This window comes from Taudactylus pleione, unplaced genomic scaffold, assembly GCF_031769625.1.
Source record: "Taudactylus pleione unplaced genomic scaffold, aTauple2 ptg000377l, whole genome shotgun sequence".
Taxonomy (NCBI): domain Eukaryota; kingdom Metazoa; phylum Chordata; class Amphibia; order Anura; family Myobatrachidae; genus Taudactylus; species Taudactylus pleione.
In genome coordinates, this window is record NW_028284778.1 from 7,527,295 (window position 1) to 7,553,484 (window position 26,190).

Consider the following 26,190-nt stretch of genomic DNA (forward strand, 5'->3'; position numbering starts at 1 on the left):
ATGCGGCCTTGACAGCCAAGATGTGGTCTTGTCGGTGGTATGCGGCCTTGAGGGCTGAGAGGACCAGGCTGCAAATGGAGGCTGCTAGATGGGTATGCCACAAGTGCGGTGAGCCCGAAGGCAAAGGTCAGGCTTGAGATGAAAGCCACTTGCTGTGAACTTCCCAAATGCTGGTGACACTGCTCTGGATAACAAGCGTGTGAACGATTAGATGTTCAATGGGAGTCACAGCTATGCAGAAGTCTCTCACGATGAAAAGGGATACTGAAAGGGAGTTTAACAGGAACTGGTATACACATGCTAAGGGTATGCAAGAACCAGCAATGGTGCTGGACCGGCAGGCTTTTAAAAGATATTGCATCAATAGCAAACAAGGCAGGAGATTGGCCAACAGCTGAGCTAGTGCCTGTCATCCAGTGGACCCAGAGGTATGTGGCTGCCCGGCGTCCTGACCTCCTAGCTGGCGTCATCCCAGTTATGTTGCCTAGCAAAAGAGGAGTCTGTCTAAAGCTGTGGCAGAAGAACAATGCATCCCGGAAAGGGAGCAAGAAGGTAACAAGCTGCGACGCCGGCTTGTGGCAACATCCAAAACACCTCCTGACGGCATAGACAGTGGAATCTGTCACTGCCCTGGGATAGTTCATATTAAAATATTATACATTTGTATCGCATCTTTATCAAACCCTATAATCATTATTTATTGTTAAGATTTCCCTAGCGTGTACATTCCTCCTCTTTTTATATTAATGGCACACATCCCAATTATGTGTGGATGGATAATTAAAATGTTGAAATACTGTGTGACTGGAGTGTTGCTACAACCCTGTTTTGTGTCAGCTCATAGAAATGCTTTTCTCTTGTGTGAAATCTCATGTCTACCAAGATGTGACTTCTGTGTAAAACATTTCCCATACTCAGAGCATGGAAATGGTTTCTCACCTGTGTGACTTCTCTGATGTGTAACAAGATCTGATTTCTGTATAAAATATTTACCACCCTGAGAGCATGGAAATGGTTTCTCACCTGTGTGACTTCTCTGATGAATAACAAGATTTGGTTTCTGTGTAAAACATTTCCCATACTCAGAGCATAAAAATGGTTTCTCACCTGTGTGACTTCTCTGATGTGTAACAAGAGTCGATTTATCTCTAAAACATTTCCCACACTCAAGCAAGAAAATGGCTTCTCATCTGTATGACTTCTCTGATGTGCAACAAGATCTGATTTCTGTTTAAAACAGTTACCACACACAGAACATGGAAATAATTTATCAGGTGCATGAGCTGCACTAGGTCTAACAAAAGCTGAGGTATCAGGAGACCAGTCCTGATAATTATAAAAATCAGATATATCTGCACTGTGAGGTACTGGATGTATATTTAGCGTAACATGGTTATCTCCTGGAGATTCCTTTGTGATGTTATCTTCTTTATTAATATCTGTAGACAAGATGAGATCTTCCTCCAAGTCATTCCTGCATGTGCGTCCATCTGAATAATAATAACAACACAGTTCTTGTATTTCCAGCAGAGTTCTTTATACAGCACACACACATTACATAGCACCTTACAGAGAATATTTGGCCAATCACATAAGTCCCTGCATCAGTGGAGCTTACACTATATTCCCTCCCATATCTACATGCACTCACATTATGGTTAAATTGTGTTAGAAGTCAATTACCCTACCAGCATGATTTTTGGGGCAAACACATAAACTCCACACAGCACCTTGGCTGGGAACTGAACTCATGAACTCAGTGCTGTGGGGCAGCAATACTAACCATTACACCACCATGTTACTATTATGAAGGGGTTTGGTTGTTCAATTTGCAGGTATGAGCTATGACCACGTTATTTCTCCTACAAATGAACCAACAACAAATAAGATTCTCTTTGATCAGATAAAATCCCACACCCACATTATCAGCACGTCATAGACTCAGCCCCAGGGACAGACAGATGGCACATCACCCATGTATATCTCCCCCCAAATAAAGACTTTGCTGGGTAACGTTCCCTAGCCATCATCAGAGCAGGAAGCCTCATTAGCCAGTGACGTTGGTGAACCACTTTAACCCTCTAGACCTCCCTCACACATACACACGAGAAACTTGTGGGCTAATTATCCACAACTGCATCCACACTACAAAAAGTTCTCCAGGTAGATATATATGTAGCAAAAGCAGCCTCTAGATGGTCCTCTAGTCATCCTCAGGCAGAGTAGTCCCACCAGAGCTATGCTACTAAATTAGGGTAATGAGTCACTGTATATAAACGCTGAGAGGGAAGGAGAGCGATAGGACAGAGCAATACAGAATGATGACGACACAGAGCGGGGGAGGCAGCAGGACAGGGTAGGGAAATGGTGCAGGGCACAGAGTGGGGGAGGCAACAGGACAGGGTAGTGGAATAGTGCAGGGCACAGAGTGGGGGAGGCAGCAGGACAGGTACGGGAATGTGCAGGGCACAGAGTGGGGGGAGGCAACAGGACAGGGTAGGGGAATGGTGCAGGGCACAGAGCTGGGGAGGCAGCAGGACAGGGTAGGGGAATGGTGCAGGGCACAGAGAAGGGAAGGCAGCAGGACAGGGTAGGGGAATGGTGCAGGGCACAGAGAAGGGGAGGCAGCAGGACAGGGTAGAGGAATGGTGCAGGGCACAGAGCGGCGGAGACAGCAGGATAGGGTAGGGGAATGGTGCAAAGCAGAGAAGGGGAGGCAGCAGGACAGAGTAGGGGAATGGTGCAGGGCACAGAGCTGGGGAGGCAGCAGAACAGGGTAAGAAAATGGTGCAGGACACAGAGTTGGGGAAGCAACAGTACAGGGTAGGGGAATGGTGCAGAACACAGAGGCAGGGAGGAAGCAGCAGGACAGGGTAGGGGAATGGTGCAGGGCACAGAGCTTGGGAGGCAGCAGAACAGGGTAAAAAAATGGTGCAAGGCACAGAGCGGGGGAGGCAACAGGACAGGGTAGGGGAATGGTGCAGGGCACAGAGTGGGGTTGGCAGCAGGACAGGGTAGGGGAATGGTGTAGGGCACATAGCTGGGGAGGCAGCAGAACAGGGTAAGAAAATGTGGGGGAGGCAGCAGGACAGGGTAGAGGAATGGTGCAGAGCACAGAGCATGGAGAGGCAGCAGGACAGGATAAGGGAATTGTGCAGGGCTGAGAGCAGGATAGGCAGCAGGACAAGATAGGGGAATGGTGCAGGGCTGAGAGCAGGATAGGCAGCAGGACAAGATAGGGGAATGGTGCAGGGCTGAGAGCAGGATAGGCAGCAGGACAAGATAGGGGAATGGTGCAGGGCACAGACGGGCAATAGCAGAAAGAGGAAAAAAGCAGGGAACAGAAGCACACAGGGACACTGGATACTATGAGGTACGGAGTGTGGAAGCAGGAGCATGGTCACTTTATATTAACTGGTAACTCTCATACTGCTGCTTGTGTCTCTGCCTCATAGTATCCAGTGTTCTCCAAGTAGATGTTAGAGAAAACAGCAAATTATGTAGCTGAAAAGTACTTTTCATTGATATTCTTTATGGCAGCTCTTACAGTGTGTTAAGTTCCATCTAACTTAGTTAGAGACAGGTTTATAAAAACACAGCCAATAGGATGGTATATAGGGTCTTATTCAGCTACGGACAGAATTGCAAAGCTGCTCACAATCAAGCAAGCATCACGCCTCCTACTTCATTACGTATCCGAGCTGCGTTGTCCAATGCAGAATCAGATACTCTGCGGACTATCGGCCGGCTAATAGGGTCATGCAGCCATCTGTCGCAGCTGCGAGGAAGAGGCCAGGGAATCTCCATCAGCCGACAGAGATCCTGGCCTCTTCCCTCCTCCCCAACAATGGCGACGCACCTCCGTTTTGGGTAGTGGACACTGTCGTTGCCCCCACCCCACCCACAAACCGCAGCAGAGTGTCAATCACTGACAGTCTCCAAGCGGGCTCTCAGACCCGTTCTGCACATGCATAGAACGGGTCTGGTGCCTGGGCAGATTCCTGATCATCGTGCAGTAACATGTACTGCTGAATTAGGCCCATAATGTGGATCCTCATTTCATGTCAAGTTACATAGGTTTTGTGTAGTATGAGAAGCTGGTAAGAAAGTATCCTTGTTGAGTAGATGTGTGACAGGTGTAGTGCGAGTCCCCAGCATTATGGAAATTCTTCTGTGCATGTGCGAGTTGTCTGCAAGTCCTAATGCCCTTGGATCTGCGTCCTCTGCCACTGTAAAGTAGGGACAGACCTAGCTTACGCTAGGTGATTGCTAATGCTATAAAAGCTATTCCTGCACACAATGCTAGGTGATAAAGTATAACACTACTTGTTTGTGTTTGAATACATCCTTCTGCTCCTCCTGCTCATACTGTGTATAGATCCTAGCTTGTGTGTGGCTACTCACTTCTTCTCCGATCTTTCTGCTACTGATACAGTGTCTGATCCTGGCTTGTGTGCAACTATTCACCTCTCCTTTAATCATCCTGCTGATGTGTTGTTCCAAACCTGGCTCTGTTCTTGGCTACAATTTAGTGCACTGGCCAATGAACTGCTCATTAGTGTATCAGACCTACGGGAAAAGCTTACACCAGATAGCTGCCTAAGGTCTCTCCTCCTCTTATATATGCCTGCTAGTGTGCAGACCTCAAGACAGCGCAGACTCTGCAGAACAGTGTTACACATATCTTTAAGTTTCCTCACTGCGTCCACAACATCTGGTGTGTTACTTGCTTCTTGCTGCCATACCTCCACCAGCTCCTGCCACGGGAATCCTCCCCTGAACCTCACTGGGTAAGTTCATACCCAGGTCATGTGACACACTGTGTCTTTGAGAAACTTTCCAGCTGTCTCTGAAATATATATAATATGAAACAAGATGGGTGGGAACACTGGGCCGCCATGGAGTGCTGATAGGAATAGGATATATCAGGTACATAAATCACTGGTTTTGCCTTCAGCCCTCCTTGGCAGCCCTTACCATGGCTCATACCCAGGCAATACAATAGCGAGGGCCACAAAGAAACATTTAAAGCCACATATGCTGCATAATAATACATTTATTACATGGCTGTGTGGAGAACGTGTGGAGAACCAGCAGAGGATAATATATCTCATTGGTAATGACTAGTGAGGTCGTCCAGCTGCCTCTGCTAAGTTCTGTCACTGAGGGCTGAGCTTCCTTTGCCAAAAAAGTTGCCTCTGCTCCAGCATAGGGGCCTATTATTACCCCTGGTACCTTACATGCACATTTCTTTTATCCGTGTTTGATTACTTCCGTGAGATCCTTGGAAGGGGCACAAACTTTTTGTGGTCCATATGGGTATCACCAACAAATATTCTATATACTTAGGACATTCTCTACTGAGAGAAGACACAGTAATCACTCACACTAAGCCCAGTGACTGACGTCTCCTCATTTTGCTCCCCACTAATTGCAGCACTCTCCTCATTGGTGACCAGTGATGAATCCGTACATCATGCGCTAAGTGCTGTTGCATGAGACACCTTTCCTCTGACAGTTACTTTGCGCTGTATGGTATATGTGCTCCTAGACATTGTATTTGCTGTGAGGGAACAAGCTGACTTTCTGTCCTGGTCACAATCCTGCCATGTTTCTTCAATAAGGTCATCACCTGTATTTTCTTGGGGTCTGTCACATGTTCTGATTCTCCTACAACCAGGATGATATATAGATATGGCCAAAGAGGGGGATTTTGTTTGACGTCCTGCCCGAATCAGTGTGGAGAACGTTCCTGGAAGGAGGCTGAGGTGGATCCCGGGTATTACATCTATTATTCAGCTTACTACAGGCTCAGTTGTGACCTGATACTGGTACGAGGCCAACTTCACTTGATGTTGGTGTTTTTACGTTTGTGTGTGGGGGGAGGTGCATTGTATACATTCAAATCTGTTTTATTAATTGAAAAATAATAATTTAAAGATTTTTTTTGATGGATTATTGTATTACACCATATGTACCATGAGATTGGAAAATAAGGTTTTTTTCTTCTTATTGTATTGTGGAAACCGTCTGCACTAGATTTTTCATTTCTTTTCTTCCCTTATATGTTATATGTTCAAATTATTCACAACATATGTGGAAGATATCTCAGAAGAATATCTGCGTATTTGATTATTGAAGATAAGTAATTTCTTCTTTTACATTATCTTTGAAATAGGGGGAGCTCAGGTGTGCCTACTTTTATTTCTGTTTATTTTAATAGCTTTTCTTGGTGTCTGTCACATGTTCTGATTCTCCTACAAGCAGGATGATGTATAGATATGGCCACATCTAGGCCCCCAGATCTCTTATCTCTGCACCAGCATTTCTATAAAGGTTCATAGAGAAGTTGCCAGGCCAAAAGCAAGCCTGGTTAGCGGATATTGGTGTCCCTGATCCAGCACCTGAGACACTTCCTGTGCTAAACTACAACATAAGAGGAAGCGTCCTGCAGGTCTATGGGTGTGAGGAAATCCTCCTAGCCAATAGCGGAGAGGATCAAATTCACTCTTCCCATGCAAAATGGTCTGACACGGACAGTTGTTTAGTCTCCTCTAAAGGAGATCTAAAAGGATCCTGATGTCCTCCTATAAGGAAAAACCTTTGCGCTTCTGTCCTGAAGGAACTGGGACAATTATGACTGTTCTTAGTAAAGGTTGTAGGTTCTGTAGATCTAGTTCCATTAATTCTGAAGGATTCTTAGTTTGTATGAAAAGTTATTTCTGGAGTCTGGACACTGTGGGGACTGGAGATACACTGGGGACTGGAGGGACACTGTGGGGCTAGAGATACATTGGAGGCTGGAAGGACACTGTGGGGACTAGAGATACACTGAGGAAACTAACTAGTTGTCAGGATCCGGCCTGGGATCAGCCTTTACTCACTGCTGGTCTGGTGTCTTTAGGCTTTGCGGCGCTCATACGTCACTAGCAGTGGTGGGTTATGGCTGAGGATTCTCCCCAGGGTCCGGTAGGACCTCCATGCATGCGTCCGGGCTTTTGTGTTTGCAGTCATGGGTGCAGCCATGTAGCTTCATCTCACCTCACCAGTTTCCTCCAATGACAGCCTTGCTGTCATTTTCCAGTGTCTGCTGATGCTACTTCATTCCAGGTCTGTCCTTGTGTTACTTCTGTGATTACCAGTACCGACTCCAGTGTGTTCAGAATATCTCTCCTGTGTTGCAGCAATTACCTAATCATGTGCTCCAGTGTGTTCAGAATATCTCTCCTGTGCTTGCAGCAATTACCTAATCATTGTGCTCCAGTATGTTCAGAATATCTCTCCTGTGCTTGCAGCAATTACCTAATCATTGTGCTACAGTGTGTTCAGAATCTCGCTGTGTTGCAGCAATTACCAAGCATTGTGCTACAGTGTGTTCAGAATATCTCTCCTGTGCTTGGAGCAATTACCAGATCATTGTGCTCCAGTGTGTTCAGAATCTCTCCTGTGCTTGGAGCAATTACCAAAGCTTGTGCTACAGTGTGTTCAGAATATCTCTCCTGTGCTTGGAGCAATTACCAAATCATTGTGCTACAGTATGTTCAAAATCTCTCTCCTGTGCTTGGAGCAATTGCCATTCCCCGATGCTACAGTGCATCCAGCCATAGTACCACAGTCACTACAGCGTTCAGTTTGTACCGCTGTCACTACAGCATCCAGTCTCAATACCGCTGTCTCTACAGCAGTCAATCCTCAGTGCCATTGTACCTCACACGCACCAGTCCTCAGTGCCTTGTTACTACTTGGGTCCGCCGATGTATATATTAGAAGCTACGCAAGGGTGTAGCTTAATCCTTGTGAGAAGTATCTTCTAGGGCCACGGTAGCAAGATTCTCTATTCCCAGGAGTGCCAGTTACCTGAACAAAGGACCGCGATCTGCCAGCTGTGTGCAGCTAAACCCATAGCCCGCTAGAAGGGGGTCACTGGTGAACACCTCCCGGCTGGTTAGACTAGGCACCTTTGGTCAGGTCTCGCCAACGGCTGGTACTCGTGGATGAGGAGATCTTGCATACAGGCCCCATGTCTCAAATTTCCCCTTCAGTCCTGAACCTCAGCTGGCACCCCACAGTAGGGGATTCCATACAGCCAGTCGTGACACTAGTATCCATACTTAATGATGTCCAGAATCCATTAGTCTGAGTACATGTTACTATAAACTATGTGTATATAGTGCAAATCTTCTAATCAGGGTAATCCCTCTGAGTCCAGGCTTTTTGGGGATCTTGGGAGCGATGTATCAAAGGTTCTTAAAAGTGGTTAAGCAAAAAAGTTGCCCATAGCAACCAATCAGCATTTACGCATGGAGTCGGTAAGCCAAACCTACAACTCCGACTTTTCTACATCAGGGTCCATAGGGTATACACAGGATACCATGGGGTATAGGTGATGACGTCAGGCATCGGGCACCATAGAGTTAAGTTTTCAGCCTCCCAGGATGCACTAGGGTCCCCCTCCTATACCCCACCCACAAGCCAAGGCATCTCAGTTTCGTTGGTGCCCGGCTCGGAGTCGGAGCACATGTTTAGAGGGGGGCTAAGAATAGCCCCTGAAGTTTTCTTCAAGGCAGCTGTGGCTGCAAATCTGGGAGTACAGCATGGACAGTCACTGATGACGTCCATGCCGTCTCCCCTACACCCCGCCGGGACCAGAACGCCGGTACTGATCCGGGGATGCTGGTAAGTATCTGGGGTCACGGCTAGCGGTGACCCCAGATGCTTCGGACCATGGCCAGATCCAAGGGGAGCAGGTATGCAGCGGGGGTCCCACGGTGGGTCCCTGCTAAGCACATGGTCCACAGTCCCCAGGCAGGGGGCTCCCTGGGGACTGGCTGCAGCGTGGAGCCAGGTACTATCCTGCGCTTCCACTAACCCCCGGGACAGCGGGCCGCAGCTGAGCGGCAAGTGCTGCAGCGTCCCAGGGGTTAATTGCATGCCAGGGGAGCATGCCTTCCCTATATACAGCCGGCGCCTCCCCCGCTGCACACAGCCTCTCTGCGCTGCCGATTGGCCCTGTGGCAGTGCTCCTCCCCCAGGCCGGCCTCCTCTCTGCTCCTCGGTGGCATCGCGGTCTGGGTCCCCCGGCATACCTCTCCTCCGTTGACTACAAATCTGTGTATGCAGCACTGTGTCCTACCAGACTGTCTGTGTAGTTGAAGAACAGCGCTGATAGTGCAGGGACTGATTTCTTCTGCATTGTATGTGACTTCTGCTAGCGCTGCTGCCTGTACTTTCACTTTCTACTGTCAGTCTTTTCACTGTCCCTGTTCTTCTTCTGCTAAAGCCCTTGCGGTGCGGTGATTGCAGGGTGGTTCTCCCACTATACTAACGAGTATCAGTGAGAGGGGTCACATACTTACCATCATGTCAGAGTGAATTTCTTCTCCATGTGTACTAATTGCAATGTACCAATAGCGGAGGGGCTATGTCGGCAGTGTTATTTATTGGCGCGGCCAATTACTGTCACGGGTCCGGTACAGGAACCTCCCTGGGCTTCCGCCACCTGCGTTTTCCCAGATGGGATTGTCCCAGCAGTCAGTGGTGTCGTCAACCATGCAGGGGTTCCCGAGACAGCTGATGGTACCCCACAGTCTCCCTATTTCCCCTCCCCAGGTTTCACAGGAGCCTGCGTGGGTTAATTCACTGACAAATTCGGTACAGCATTTGTCGGAAGTGTTACAAGGTGAGTCTGTGTTGCGGCCACATAAGCGGCCTGTGGCGTCTCTGTCTGCTCCTTATGAGGATGACGACGTGACGTCCGATGATGGGGAAGATTCTGGATCTATCTGACCAAGAACCACTCCGTACTAAAGAGTCGGACGCTAAGTCCAAGGTCTATATTCCTGGCCTTATTCAGGCACTCCGCACGGCTTTAGTTATTGAGGATGACGATCCTCCGGTGTCCAAGTCCAAATATGCCTTTTATAAGGATATTAAGGGTGACGCCACAGTGTTTCCTCTTTCGGGTCAGTTAGTAGACCACTTAGAGGAGGCGTGGAAACACCCTGGTAAACAGTATCAGCATCAGAGGCGCTTAGCCATGGCTTATCCGTTTGCGGACAATTATTTTTCTAAGTGGGAATCCCCTCCACAAGTGGATTCCCATGTGACACGCCTAGTCCGAAGTGCCACCTTGCCCATGCCCTCCATGTCCTCCTTGAAGGATGGAGATCTGCCTAAAGTTCATTTATTCCCTTGCGGGGGGGGGGGGGCATCCAGACCGGCTATGGCCGTATGCTGGGTAGCCAGAGCTATGGAGCTCTGGGCTGATAGTTTGGAGGCGTCTTTGGATTCCGACTGTTTGGCTGAACAGGCAGAGTTGGTAGGCAATCTCCGGGATGCCCACTTACATCAATGAAGTGGCCTTGGATATCAGTATCCTCACATCTAGGATTTCTTCGGCAGCTGTTGCTGCTCGTCGCACCTTATGGTTGCAATCTTGGAAGGCGGATGCTGATTCCAAAAAGGGCTTAGAAGCTTTGCCTTTTAATGGAGAAGTCCTATTTGGTCCGGATCTGGACCAAATTGTAGCCACGCTCGCGGCAGCCAAATCTGCATGTCTCCCGTCTGCTACGGTCCCTTCAAGTTCGGGTACGCCGTCCTTTCGGCCTTACAGGGCCCAGGGTAGGCCTAAAGCACAGTCTTTTCCCTGACAGGCTGGGCCCAACAAATCGGCCAAGCCCAGGAAACAGGCCTGGAGTACCAGACGTCCGGTCCAAGTCAGATGACAACCCTGCGGCCTGACGGTCCGGGCCTCCCTTTGGGGGATCCCAAAGTGGGAGGCCACCTGCTGCAGTTCGCCCAGTGTTGGTCAATAACCACGATAGATAATTGGGTTCACGAGGTGGTTTCTCACGGGTATGCCCTCTCCTTTCGGCACAGGCCCCCATTCCGGTTCTTCACCACAGGCCTTCCATTAGACTGGAACAAAGCCTTGGAACTGCGGAAGGTTTTGCACACTATGCTCCAGGCTGGAGTTATAGTGCCTGTTCCATTCTCCCAGAGGGGCCAGGGTTTCTATTCCAATCTATTTTTGGTGCAGAAACCCAATGGGTCATACCGTCCAATACTCAACCTCAAGGCCCTCAACAAGTCCTTGCGGGTGCCGCGGTTTCGGATGGAGACCCTACGGTCCATCATTCTGGCGCTGGAACCTGGGGATTACATGGTGTTATTGGACATACAGGACGCTTACCTGCATTTCCCTATCCTTTGCGCCATCAGCAGTTCCTCAGGTTGGCAATCTGCAACAATCACTTCCAGTTCCAGGCGTTGCCTTTTGGCCTGGCGACAGCTCCACGAGTGTTCACCAAGGTCATGGCGGTCATGGAGGCTTACCTGCGGCTGCAGGGAGTCCGCATGTTGCCGTATCTGGACAACCTTCTGTTGGTGGCGGGATCTCCAGAGCGCCTTCTACGCCATTTGGACCTGACAATTGCAGTACTGCAACGTCACGGCTGGTTGATAAACTGGCAAAAGTCCACCCTGATCCCGTCTCAGAGGATTCTGCACCTCGGAGCCTTGTTGGACTCCAGACAGCAGCGGATCTTTGTGAAGGGGGAAAAGATATCTGCCTTGCAGTTGAGGGTGCGCAGTTGTCTGCAGAGTCGCCGAGTATCTCTACACTCTGTGATGAGGTTGCTGGGCTGCATGGTGTCAGTTTTCGACATGGTGGAATATGCCCAGTTTCACTCCAGACCTCTGCAGCAATTGATCCTGTCCAAATGGAATGGACTGCCTCAGAGTCTAAAGTCCCAGACGATGGTGCTCACTCCGAAGGTTCGCCTGTCGTTAGCCTGGTGGTTGCAGACGACCCACCTCAACCAGGGTCGCCCATTTTGGGTGGCGAACTGGGTCCTGTTAACAACGGACGCCAGTCTTTGGGGCTGGGGAGCTGTCACGGGTCCACACTTTTTTCAGGGCTGGTGGACTCAGGCAGAAAAGGAGCTTCCAATAAACATCTTGGAACTCCGCGCGGTTTTCAATGCTCTCCAGCAGGCACATCTGGTTCTCCAAGGTCACCCCGTGCAGGTCCAGTCGGACAACGCCACCACCGTGGCCTACATAAATCGACAAGGAGGAACCCGAAGTCGGGCGGCACTCGTACGTGTGACCCGCATCCTGGTCTGGGCGGAGCGCAATCTCTCGGCTATATCAGCAGTATTCATCCCAGGAGTCCTCAACTGGGAGGCGGATTTCCTCAGTCGCCAGGACGTACATCCGGGAGAATGGTCTCTGCACCAGGACGTCTTGTAACTTCTGGTGGACAGGTGGGGTCTTCCAGAGATAGACCTCATGGCGTCACGGCACAACAACAATTTGCCGGTGTACGGGTCTCGAACAAGAGACAAAAAGGCATCTCTGGTGGATGCTCTGTCCATCCAGTGGACGTTCCGGTTTGCTTATCTCTTTCCTCCGTTTTCCCTTCTTCCGCGGGTAATCCGGAAATTCAAACAGGAAGGAGGTACGCTCTTGTTGATAGCTCCCGAGTGGCCCAGGTGGCACTGGTTCTCAGACCTTCAGAGTCTGCCCGTGGACATCACTTTGCGGTTGCCGCTACGACCGGACCTGATATCGCAGGGTCCTTGTCTTCACCTGGACCTGGCTCGGCTGTCTTTGACGGCGTGGCTGTTGAGACGGCCATGTTAAGGTCCAGAGGGTTTTCCAGCTCTGTGGTACAAACCATGCTAAGAGCTCAGAAACCATCCTCTGCAAGGATATACCATCGTGTGTGGCATACGTTCTACCAGTGGTGTCGACCGAGAGGTTATGCCCCTCGGGAGTTCTGTCTGTCTAGAGTGTTAGCTTTCCTGCAGGCAGGGCTAGACCATGGGCTTCGCCTTGCTTCTCTGAAGGTGCAGGTGTCTGCCCTGTCAGTCTGGTTCCATTGTAGGATTGCTGCGCTCCCTGATGTGCGCACCTTTATGCAAGGTATTCTTCGCATTCAGCCACCTTTTGTTCCACCGGTGGCACCCTGGGATTTAGCTGTGGTCCTGAGAGCTCTCCAGGGACCGCCGTTTGACCCACTGGGCTCAGTGGACCTTAAATGGCTGACAGCTAAAACAATATTCCTTCTGGCCATTGCTTCGGCCAGACGTGTTTCTGACTTAGGGGCTCTCTCCTGTAGACCCCCTTTTCTGATTTTTAATAGGAACAGGGCGGTGCTGCGCACTCATCCTGGATTCCTTCCCAAAGTTGTTTCAAGTTTCCACATCAACGAGGAAATCATTGTGCCGGCTTTTAACTCACCTGATCTTTCAGTGGGTGAGGCCACTTTGGACGTTGTGCGGGCCTTAAGGATTTATGTTGACCGCACTTCTTCGTTTAGGAAGTCGGACGCCTTCCGTAAAAAGGGTTGGCCTGCTTCAAAGCAAACTTTGGCAGGTTGGATTCGTATGGCAATTTCAGAAGCTTATCTTCATGAAGGCCTTCCGGTTCCATCCTCTGTGAGGGTTCATTCCACTAGGTCTGTGGGTCCTTCTTGGGAAGCTCAACTGGATGCCTCCACAGTCCGGATTCTGCAAGGCTGCCACGTAGTCCTCTGTCCATACTTTTGTGAGGTATTACGCATTTGACACCTTTGCCTCTCAGGATGCTTCCTTCGGGCGGCGGATTCTCCTTTCAGCACAGGAGCGTCTCCACCCTTAAAGGATACTGCTTTTGGGACATCCCCAAGGTATCCTGTGGATACCCTATGGACCCTGATGTAGAAAATATGAGATATGGTAAGAATTTATCTTTGTTATCTCTATTTCTACGAAGTCCATAGGGTTCCACAGGACTCCCGCCCTGTCGCACCTGTGCTGCAGATGGGCTTAACTCTGGTCACCATTTTTTTCCGTCTACCTCTGGTGAGAATGTGATTCTTGTGTGTGTCCAGATCTTTCTTCTCTCTCTTCCTTCTCCTCCTCCGGCTTGGTACGTAACTGAGATGCCTTGGCTCAGGTGCGGGGTATAGGAGGGGGACCCTAGTGCATCCTGGGAGGCTGAAAACTTAACTCTGTGGTGTCCGTGCCTGACGTCATCACCTATACCCCAAGGTATCCTGTGGAACCCTATGGACTTCGTAGAAATAGAGATAACAAAGGTAAGTTCTTACCATATCTCATATTTTTTGTCAAATCGAGGACTCAGAGTCTAAGGTTTAGATTACCGACTCCACAGCCCTGTTTGATACATCTCCCCCTTGTTCTTCTAGCCTCCCTGTGTAACAAAGATCTTTCTTAGTAATAAAAGCTTCTCTCATTCATGTAAGTTATACTATAAATTGCCCTGGACAGTGGCAGGTGGGGGAGTTTGACTGGGGGGGTACACCTGTCAAACCGTAATGCTGGTGTCCTAACGCGAGCTAAGGGAGGACAGAAACGTCCCGTGGAGAAGATGATGGTTTCATCCCCTCTTCTGGGATCTGCATGTGCTACTCGGTACTCCTTCACTTTGTGCAGGAAACCTCCCATCACAGGCTGCACAGAGCTTTATGATGTGGCCACTTGTTTGTCTTCTCCCCCAAGACTCTGCACAGGCACTGAAGAGAAACACTAATCAGTATGTCTCAGGATACACCATATGGACACCCCATAATTTAGGGAATTACCTTGAGCGGGTGACTTCCAAGTGTGTGGGATCAGACTCCAGCTCTAACCGGCTTCAAGACATGGTTTTCCACCCTTGCAGCCAGAACTCGATCACTGTAGAGGCCCGCCTGCCCGATGCTACCAATGTGCCGTGGATCGTGTGTCCTCAGACCATCGATCCGTTTAGTTTAATTGCTTTATGTTACATCACTCACTGGCAGTAATGCACTCGGGTCAGACTGCCCGTCCTCAGCTTGTAGAACTAACATTGTTCATTGCCAGGAATGATAAAAGAGGTAAGCCTCTGTTACCGCCGGGAACGACGAGAGAGGTAAGCCTCTGTTACAGCCGGGAACGACGAGAGGTAAGCCTCTGTTACCGCCGGGAACGACGAGAGAGGTAAGCCTCTGTTACCGCCGGGAACGACGAGAGAGGTAAGCCTCTGTTACCGCCGGGTACGACGAGAGAGGTAAGCCTCTGTTACAGCCGGGAACGACGAGAGAGGTAAGCTTCTCTTACAGCTGGGAATGATGAGAGAGGTAAGCCTCTGTTACATCCGAGAAAGATGAGAGAGGTAAGCTTCTGTTACAGCCAAGAAAGATAAGAGAGGTAAGCCTCTGTTTAAGAGACCATACACACTAACTGACCTAGACAGGAAAAGATACAGGTGATGTGGAGAAGCCGCTTTATAGACATTACCCTTTGTGGGGACTGCCATGGAGTTACTACATAGAAAGTCACTTTGTATATTGCTATATGGGTAGACCCTAAATCCCACCTACCTGACGCTCCTGTGAGATCCTGTTATTCTCCTCTATACGCCCCTGTAAATTAAGCAGACGGGGACTTCTCTCTGGGGTATTTCTGTTGCTGGGTCCATCTGTAGGAGACACACACTGACTGAGTACATTGTATATATGTGTCGGTATAGTAACTGCATCCCCATCATACAGTGACAGTCACTATAGTGTATTGGTGAAACCCTAAATCCCATCTACCTGATATTCCTGTGGGGTCCTGTGATTCTCCTCTGTACAATCCTGTGAATACAGAGGACGGGGACATCTCTCTGGGGTATTTTTGTTACTGGGTACATCTGTAGGAGACACACAGTGACTGAGTACATTGTATATATGTGATTATCAGGTGATGTGTGTATATAGGGGACCCCCATACCTGCTCTCCCTTGTACAATAAATGTCAGTCTCCTCTTACCCAGTGATGTGAGGGGCCAGTGATTCTCTATCATCACATCCTTGTACAGAGCCCTGTGTTCCTCGCTATACTCCCCCTCCTGCATGGAGACATAGGTAGGGACATCCTGACACCTTATAGGAACGTGACACACACAATGATACAGTCATCACCCAGACACATCCCCTGATGTTACTGTATAATGTCCCATTCCCAGCAGTCGCCTCTCCAGTCATCACCCAGACACATCCCCTAGTGTTACTGTATAATGTCCCATTCCCAGCAGTCACCTCTCCAGTCATCACCCAGACACATCCCCTGGTGTTACTGTATAATGTCCCATTCCCAGCAGTCACCACTCCAGTCACCAGCTGAATGATCTTGTTGGTGAGTCCCAGTCCCAGGATCATCTGGTCTTTGTGTCTCTCATGTATCAGTGAGTGAGGTGGAGGCACCGTGATGGGGCTCTGGGTACTGCTCAGTCCTCCTGACACATGGCGACGGCTGCTGGGTGTCTCAAACTCACTGGATGGATGTAACAGCTGTACAGAGGTGTCAGTAAGACAGGGGTGGGAAGGGAACAAAAGGGGTTAATAACACAGGTATGACAGCAGGCAGCCCACTGGACAAAGGGATAAGCAATACAGAATTCCATCAGTTACTCTGCACAAATGATCAAATCATAAATGACCGCACCTCAGATGTAGGGGTCATGTGTGACCAGCCTGCCGGCCGTGTGTGTGCAGCGTAGGGTGGGGTGAGACATGTCCTGGGGGATAATCAGTGACACTCTGAGGATCTGGGGACTGTCACAGCCACTGGCTGTCTCTGAGAGAGTCTCTATTGCTCAGGATAACAAGACACCCTGACAGACAGTCTCAGCTCAGGGAGTGCAGCCCTTTGTTACATGGATTGTCTGTATCCTTCTCACTCATCCTTCCCCAGCTCCTGTTATGTATCATCTGGTATATACGAGGGTGGTTCAATAAATTAACAAGACCTCTCATTGTGTAAATGTATTCACCTTGTACATATACATATAATCAATAGTACGGCCTTGGTACAGATTATTTATCCACATAGACAAGTATGGGGTCTATTCATTTGTTCAAGGCCTGAAGCCAGGACATGACGAATGGTGAATTTCACCATCGGCTGGGAATCGCCTTCCACCCAGGTACTTCTTCAATGGTCCAAAGAGATGGAAATTACTTAGTACCAGGTCAGGGCAGTAGGGAGGATGGTCCAGTACCTCCCAATGGTAGCGCTCAACTCATGCGTGCGATTGGCTGAGTGGACGTGCTTGGCTGCTCATCTAGAATGTATGTCCTGCCATTATCAAAGGCACCACACCCAAACCTGTTACCATGACATTATCACCTTACACCTCAATAAGCTAGTGATGAAACAGAAATCTGATTACCTTAATGTGTGACCATGTTACCGTTAGCTCCACCATCTTACAATTGATATTGGGACAGTATAACTGATATGAGGCGCAGTCTAATGGGCCTGAGGGGAAGCAGTGGTCTACCTGCTCTGGCTTGGCTGGAAATTATAATGATATAGAGAACATTACACACATGAGAGATCTTGTTACCTTATTTATTGAACCACCGTCGTACACAAGGGTTGGGTACGACATCCCAATGGTCAAAATCCAGACGGTCAGAATGCCGGTATCGGAATCCTGACAATGAAAAATGCTGGCGATTTTCAGTAAATATTCTAAGGCTAACCTTAACCCCCCCCACTCAGCCTAACCCTAACCACACCCCCTCCCCCTGCAGCCTAACCCCAACTCACCCCCCGTAGCCTAACCCTAACCCCAACCCATCCTCCCGCTGCCTAACCCTAACCACACGCCCTCGCCCCGCAGCCTAACCACAACCCACCCCCCCGCAGCCTAACTGTAACCACACCCCTTCCCCCCGCAGCCTAACCATAACCACACCCTTCCCCTTGCAGACTAACTATAACCCATCCTCTCTCAGCCTAACCCATACTTACTGACTTTTACGCTGCCTCATCTGGGAGGGGGCAGCCAGGTCGGCTCTCTCAACACAACAGGTGGGCGGCGAGGGGGGCATGGTGGCTCAATCACGTAATTGTGGCCCCGCCCCCCGCTGTACAGAGCCGACTGGCACTGTACAGCAGGGGGCGGGGCTTCGATGACGCAATTCAGCGTGAATCTCATAATCTGAACGCCCGGACTGCCCACTCTTGCATACTACGTGGGCGGCAACGGGGCGTGCCCGCTGGCTGCGGCCGGTTCCAGGAGACTTGCCTAGTCTTCCGGGTGGTCGGGAGCCCAACCCGATTTTCGGGAGGCTCCTGACCATTTCGGGAGAGTAGGCAAGTATGGCCTAACCCCAACCCCATCCCTCCTGCAGCCTAACCCTAACCACACCCCCTCCCCCTGCAAGCCTAACCATAATCCCATGCTCCTGCAGCCTAACCTCAACCCACCCCCCGCAGCCTAACCCTAACACCACAGCCTAACCCTAACCAAACCCCCTCCCCCAGCTGGCTTACCCCTAACCATCTCATTTGGCACCTCATTCCTCCCCTCCAGCAGCCTAACCCTAACAGCTCCCCTCAGCCTTACCATAACTCTCCCCTTCGGGACCCTAAACCTCCACTCCCGCAGCCTAACCCTAACAGCCCCCCGCTTGAAGTTGTTGGCATTTTGGCCAGTCCAGATCCTGCAGTCGTATGCGCATCAGGGTTCTGACTGTCGGGATACAGACTACTTCTCATACATACATGTTATACCTATTATGTGTTATTCCTTTCTCTGACAGCTCATTAGTGTTATTATTACTCTGCATCTGCTGCTATATAATAACAGGACACCACAGGCTGCTCCTTCTGTATAATAGTAACAGGACACCACAGGCTGCTCCCCCTGTATAATAATGACAACAGGACACCACAGACTGCTCCTCCTGTATAATAGTAACAGAACACCAAAGTCCGCTCCCCCTGTATTATAATAGTAACAGAACACCACAGTCTGCTCCTCCTGTATAATAATAATAGGAAACCACAGGCTGTTCCACCTGTATAATAATAATGTAACAGGACACCACAGACTGCTACCCTTGTATAATAATTATAATAACTGGACACCACAGGCTGCTCCCCCTGAATAATCACCACAGGCTGCTCCCCCTGTATAATAATACCAGGACACCACAGCCTGCTCCCCCTGTATAATAACAACAACAGGACACCACAGGCTGCTCCCCCTGTATAATAATAATAACAAGACACCACAGGCGCTGCTCCTCCTGTATAATAACAGGACTCCACAGGCGGCGGCGGCGGCTGCTCCTGCTCCCCTTCCTGTAATAGAAAAACCGCCCCTATACATAACCACGCCAGGTCCCTCTCATCTCCATGTAGCTATAGCTACTGTCTGCCACGCCCCTCTTAGTATAGTGACCGCCCTCCTCTCATTCACCTCAGCGCGGTGATTGGCAGCAGCGAGTAGCCAATCAGGCGGCAAGAAGTAGGAAGAACGTCCTGTAACCAGAAGCCACCTGAACCTGCAGCTCACAGCTTCATCACTAGAGTAGCATAAACATTGTCTAATGGTGTCCTCATGTATGGTGACCGGCGGCCATATTCTCATAGTCGCCCAGCCACCGAGCAGAGGGGGCGGGGCCACAGCTTTAGCTGCCATTTTGTCAAAGACATTCCTGACAACCGGAGCTAGGTAACGTGTCTTGTATATATTATATTATTATTATATAGGGGGGAGGGGACTGTACAGTGATATATGAGGAGGAATAACACAGCTCCCAGCACACACTGATATGTGGTATTATTATTATTATATAGGGGAGAGGGGACTACAGTGATATATGAGGGGGAATAACATGGTTCCCAGCACACACTGATATGTGGTTTTATTATAGATGGGGAGGGGAATGTACAGTGATATATGAGGGGGAATGACACAGCTCCCAGCACACACTGATATGTGGTATTATTATATAGGGGGGAGAGGACCGTATAGTGATATATGAGGGGAATAACACGGCCCCCAACACACACTGATATGTTCTATTATTATTATATAGGGGAGAGGGGACTGTACAGTGATATATGAGGAGCAATAATACGGCTACCAGCACTCACTGATAAGTGGTATTATTATATATGGGGAGGGGACTGTACAGTGATATATGTGGGGGAATTTTACAGCCCCTTGCACACACTGATATGTGGTATTATTATTATAAAGGGAAGAGTGGACCGTGCAGTGATATATAAGGGGGAATAGCACAGCTCCCAGCACACACTATGTGATATTATTATTATTATATAGGGGAGAGGGGACTGTGCAGTGATATATGAAGGGGAATAACAAGGCTCCCAGCACACACTGATATGTGGTATTATTATTATATATGGGGAGAGGACTGTACAGTGATATATGAGTGGGAACTTTACAGCGCCTAGCACACACTGATATGTGGTATTATTTTTATATAGAGAAAAGGGGACTGTACAGTGATATATGAGGGGGAATAACATAGCTCCCAGCACACAATGATATGGGGTGTTGTGATTATATAGGGGGATATAGGACCATTAAGTGATGTATGAGGGGGAATAACACAGCTCCCAGCACACAATGATATGTGGTATTATTTTTATATAAGGGGGAGGGGACTGTACAGTGATACATGAGGTGGATAATACAGGGCCCAGAAGACACTGATATTTGGTATTATTATATAGGGGACCTTACAGTGATATAGGAGGGGGAATAACACAGCTCCCAGCACAAATGTCCGGCTTCCTCAGGGCGAAATGCGCATAGACACCTAGTACCGCTGGGTCAAATGGATGCATTAGTCCACATGGAAAAATCCTAATTAATATGCTGAAATAAAGATTTGCTGTCTATTAATATGTCACGATGGTACTAACCCAGGAGCGAGTGCTATTAGAGCCGCTGCAATCAAATGCCGATTGCATACACAGAAAAAAACAGAGACTGGCAGTGTACTATAAGAAATGTGGAGCATGCAGCAAGCGCCTTAAACGCGCTGACCAAAAGTGTACTTCTATCGAGCAATGTGCAGAAAAGATTTGTCACATGTGCATAACAGTGCAGTGACAGGGACTAAATAACAATACCTATATCATATCGAGTTGTGCCAAGAGAGACCTGTCACATGCCTGCAACAAAGAACTGACAGGGAAATAACAACCCAATCACACACTATGGCGATACACACTGTGCAGTAATCACACATTATATAATAAAGTGTATTTAAGTTTCCATCCATCTATAATCGTTGGTGATACTCACAGCTTCACATTTATGAGTGTAAATATAGATTTGTGATATGTCAGAAATAATGTGTTAATAGAGGCTTGTCAGTATCTTGGTGATGAATACTGCGCATACATTTCAGATATTAGCTAATTATTTGGGAGTACATTAACTTCCAGCAGTATAGACCAGCATTAAGCGGATTTATTCAGCACAGGGTTAACTGTATTATGATATTATAAATAGTGAACAGCTAACCAAATGTATAGTGAAGCTGACTCTGATTAAAAGTGATTGTTCAAAGCAGGATATTAATCACTGCTGAGGAGACAATATTGATACAATTAAAGCAGTCACCACACATTGTAACAGCAGGCTAAATAATGTTACTACTGACTCAGGATACAGTGAATCTGCTCCGTTCTGGTAAATAGCAATACTGAAGCTACTTAATAAGTGAGCAGATATATACCCTGTGCTGTATATAATTATAACTAATACTGACAATACAAGTTATTGACCCAACGGTCTCATTAGGAATTTGTAATCATCACCTTTTATTACTTTATGCACTATGAGGGGTATTCAATATGGGAGCGAAAAGTCCGTGCTGGACTTTTCGCTCCACATCGCAGATTTTCCTGGGATAAAGTATGGGGCGCGCGCCCGCTTTATCCCCGTATTCAATATAAAACCTACGAAAACGGGAAGGTGCGAAGTGGGATCTGCATAAAAAAAATGAAATTTTCCTGGAATAAATTGTAGGACCCCCCTAAAGTTGTAAAAACATGGGGGATCACTATGAGTACCCCCGTTTAGCCTGCAAATGAAAGTCGGGGATTTAAATAGCGGCAACAGGTGTTTTTTCCCGACATTGAAGAAGTGATGCAGAAGAGCACAGAGGTTTTTTTTTTTCATTTTTTTAAGTGGTCCCATCAAATTTGGGGTACATGAAAATGGGTACTAGCATATTTTTAAAGTAAGTTTTAATAAAATCTGCAACTATGCACCTGCCGCTAATAGCCTATTCTAGAATACACCTGCTGCATACTCGCAGAATAGCCCTGAACCTATTTCCCTATTTTTAAACACTTTTTTTCCCCAAAAAATTTTTTCACCCCAATTTTTAAATACATTTTTTGGGGTGTCCCTATTTTTTTAAAAAACTTTTTTTTGACACAGTTATTTTTAAAATGTCATTCCCAGGGGTGCAGGCTTTTTTTTTTTAAGCCTGCACCCCTAAACCCCAATTCTGCACTTTTTTTCGCCACCTATTCAGTGGTGAAAAGTTATCCCCGTTTTTTTTCAAAGACTTTTCGAACCTGCGAAAAGTCTTTGAAATTGAATACGGTGTAAAACCAAAACCTCCGAAAATGACGTCATTGGTGCGAAAACATCGCAAAAACTGAGTTTTCGCTCCATATTGAATACCCCTATATATCTTTTTATTTTAACTCCAAATGTTATAGCATATATTTTTGAATTTTAAAAATAAATTCATAAAAGTTACTTTTTATTTTTACCATGTTGCTATTGTAACATCAACATCAGCAAAGCCCAGTACTTGCCCCTAATCACCCGAGAGTGCACCCAACAGCCTCACGTCTTTTTTCCTTTTTTCTAATTGTGGTACAATTGGTGAGCAGGGTAGCACCATTTCCTACACTTCTTTTTCGTTAAAAAATATAAGATAAAAATGATTATGATTATGATCAGTGGTTGAAGGCCTACACCGAAAATAGGAAAGTAGGGTGAGATTAACTAGAAATATATGGATCAGTGCTGATTCTTTTCATTTCTTTAAACCTTTCTTTAGGCTCCCGTTTTCGCTGCTTCCTAAGTGAACACGGGGATAAAGCGGGCGAGCGCCTGATACTTTATCCCCAGAAAAGCTCTGATGTGGACTTTTCGCTCCCTATTTGAATACGGGCCATAGACTGGATATAAGCAAAGGCAAAAAGCTGCAGAGTAGATGAGACAGACTCACAGCAGTGGAGCTGCAGTTTGCAGAACTCCAGTAGACAGGACTGCAGGTTCAGGCCGTGGAATACAATCCATGGAAACCAATCAGTGACCAGCAGGATGCATGGTGAGGGGCAGGAATAAATAGTCTGTGAAGCAGGTGCAGATGATTAAACAGGGGAGTGATATTAACTCCTGCATGCGAGGAAACAATGTCAGTATACATCAGCAGCACCTCTGGTGGCACAGAGGTACTGCAGGCCAGATACAAAATAAAGGACAGTGTCCTAACATCAATGTAACTTATTACCACTGGTGCAGAGAGCATTTAATGTGTGTCTTGGAGGAATAAGACCAGAGAGGATCATTGGTGTAACCTAATGCAGTACAGCATTGTATGAGGAGTTTAATGAAGTTAGTACACAGCAACCTCTGACAGACACTGACCAGGGCTCTATGGCTAGGAGGAGAGGGGACACTTTCTGGTCACTCAATGTTACATGTCTGACTGTGTTACATGTGTTCTGTCTGTTATATTTATTATATTTATTCCTACAGTCCTGCTGTGAGGCACCAGAATCTTTATTACACATCATACATCCTGTACTCTCACTGAGTCGCTGAGGATGGGCAAGGATCAGAGTCACAATACAGAGAGGATCTTACATCTCACCCTGGAGATCATCTACCTTCTGACTGGGGAGGTGAGAGGGCCTGGGAGCATAACAGTGACATCACTTATATCTATATTAATACAGGGACATGACTGGGGAGGTGATAGGGATCTAGTAGTGTCACAGTGACATCACTAATATCTATAGCAATAATACAGGGACATGACTGGGGAGGTGAGGGGATCTGGGAGTGTCACAGTGACATCACTTATATCTATAGTAATACAGGGACATGTCTGGGGAGGTGAAGGGATCTGGGAGTGTCACAGTGACATCACTTATATCTATAGTAATAATACAGGGACATGACTGGGGAGGTGAGGGGATCTGGGAGTGTCACAGTGACATTCCCTATATCTATAGTAATAATACAGGGACATGACGGGGGTGAGGGAATCTGGGAGTGTAAGTACTGATATTTGGTGTTTCCCCCAATACACAGCATTACACAGTAATAAGGAAGTCAACCAGAGATTGTGAGACACCCAGCAGCTGTCCCCGTGTGTCAGGGGGACTCAGCTCAACCCAGAGCTCCATCACGGTGCCTCCATCTCACTCACTGATACATGAGCGACACAATGACCAGAAGATCCTGGAACTCGCCAACAAGATAATTCAGCTGCTGACTGGAGAGGTGACTGCTGGGAATGGGAGATTATACTGTAACACCAGGGTATATGTCTGGATGATGACTGGAGAGGTGACTTCTGGGAATGGGACATTATACAGTAACACCAGGGGATGTGTCTGGGTGATGACTGGAGAGCTGACTTCTGGGAATGGGACATTATACAGCAACACCAGGGGATGTGTCTGGGTTATGACTGGAGAGGTGACTGCTGGGAATGGGACATTATACAGTAACGTCTGGGGATGACTGGAGAGGTGACTGCTGGGAATGGGACATTATACAGTAACACGAGGGGATGTGTCTAGGTGATGACTGGAGAGGTGACTGCTGGGAATGGGGCATTATACAGTGACACCAGGGGATGTGTCTGGGTGATGACTGGAGAGGTGACTGCTGGGAATGGGACATTATACAGTAACACGAGGGGATGTGTCTGGATGATGACTGTATCATTGTGTGTGTCAGGTTCCTATAAGGTGTTAGGATGTCACTGTCTATGTCTCCATGCAGGAGGAGGACTATATAGAGAAACACAGGGGTTTGTACAAGGACGTGATGATGGAGAATCACCGGCCCCTCACATCACTGGGTAAGAGGAGACTGTCATTTATTGTACAAAGGAGAGCAGGTATGGGGGCCCCTATATACACACATCATTTGATAATCACATATATACAATGTACTCAGTCACTGTGTGTCTCCTACAGATGGACCCAGTAACAGAAATACCCCAGAGAGATGTCCCCGTCCTCTTTATTCACAGGATTGTATAGAGGAGAATCAAAGGATCCCACAGGAGCATCAGGTAGATGGGATATAGGGTTTCCCCAATTTACCAAAGTGACTTTATATGATCTATAGAGAAACTGAGAGTCTGTTACACTGACATTATACTGTACTATACTATATTATCAAGTAATGCCATCAGACATGCAACTTTTTAATGATTAAATTAGGAAGAAGATCTGATTAATATCAAGATAAATTATACAGAGGAAGCAGAAGAGACGTATGTGAGTGATATAAAGGCAGAACATACAGAGGGAGAAGAAGAGACGTATGTGACTGATATAAAGGTAGAAGATACAGAGGGAAAAGAAGAGACGTATGTGACTGATATGAAGGCAGAAGATACAGAGGGAGAAGAGACATATGTGAGGGGTGACCAGCAGTATAAGGAGGAGGAAATCCCTACAGAAATCAGCACAGGTGAGTAATAAACACTTATTACAGAAAAGAGACACACATTCTCCTTGCTCAGAGCCTGATTCACTACCATACGCAACTGTGAATGCGCATGCAATCTGCCGATTGTTTCGTACTGCGCATGCATGAATCGGCTGCTGCAATGGGGACTGCGATCGCAGTGACTATGCAGGTCCAGTACAGAGTGAATGACAGGAAGTGCCGTTTGTGGGTGGTGATGGGGGGGTGTTTGGCCGAATGCAGTCTTGCCAGTGCATTCGCATGCCGTTGCATGGGCGTGCATAAATTATCCACTGCGATGTCATACGCAGCCTGAGGTCTCATAGTGTGCGTGGTTGTTAGTGAATCAAGCCCTCAGTCACCATAGCAATCTCTTATTCTACACCCTCCCCCGTCAGTACAGACTAATGAGAAAAATATGTCTGCCCAGTGTGGGAGTCAGGAACCATCAGCCCCTATTGTACTCCTGCTCTCCCCCTCACATCATGTCACTGTGTGTTACCAGCCCAGAGATCTGACCAGTCTCCTCCCCACACTCTCTGGTGTATCTCATACATCAGGAGCCATCAGCCCCTATTATACTCCTTCTCTCCCCTCACATCATGTCACTGTGTGTTACCAGCCCAGAGATCTGACCAGTCTCCTCCCAACACTCTCTGG

At 47.8% G+C, this 26,190-nt stretch overlaps 1 protein-coding gene and 1 long non-coding RNA gene across 3 annotated transcripts in view; one reads left to right on the forward strand and one right to left on the reverse strand.

Moving 5' to 3' along the window:
- The window catches only part of LOC148508109 (uncharacterized), a 60,842-nt gene that overhangs the window by 31,632 nt on the left and 3,020 nt on the right, over positions 1 to 26,190 (forward strand). The window contains 6 exon segments of the mRNA XM_088445075.1: positions 14,508 to 14,790; positions 23,597 to 23,723; positions 24,136 to 24,327; positions 24,835 to 24,913; positions 25,032 to 25,129; positions 25,281 to 25,533. Coding sequence (XP_088301201.1) covers positions 14,508 to 14,790; positions 23,597 to 23,723; positions 24,136 to 24,327; positions 24,835 to 24,913; positions 25,032 to 25,129; positions 25,281 to 25,533 — 1,032 coding nt within the window.
- Positions 147 to 23,128, reverse strand: LOC148508110 (uncharacterized). 2 transcript variants are annotated; one of them, XR_015869636.1, is made up of 6 exons: positions 23,045 to 23,128; positions 16,133 to 16,306; positions 15,786 to 15,864; positions 15,569 to 15,666; positions 15,353 to 15,450; positions 147 to 1,490 (listed from the first exon to the last, which is right to left on the reverse strand). It is a non-coding gene; the product is annotated as an uncharacterized LOC148508110 (long non-coding RNA). The 2 variants fall into 2 exon arrangements; XR_015869637.1 differs by lacking the exon at positions 15,786 to 15,864.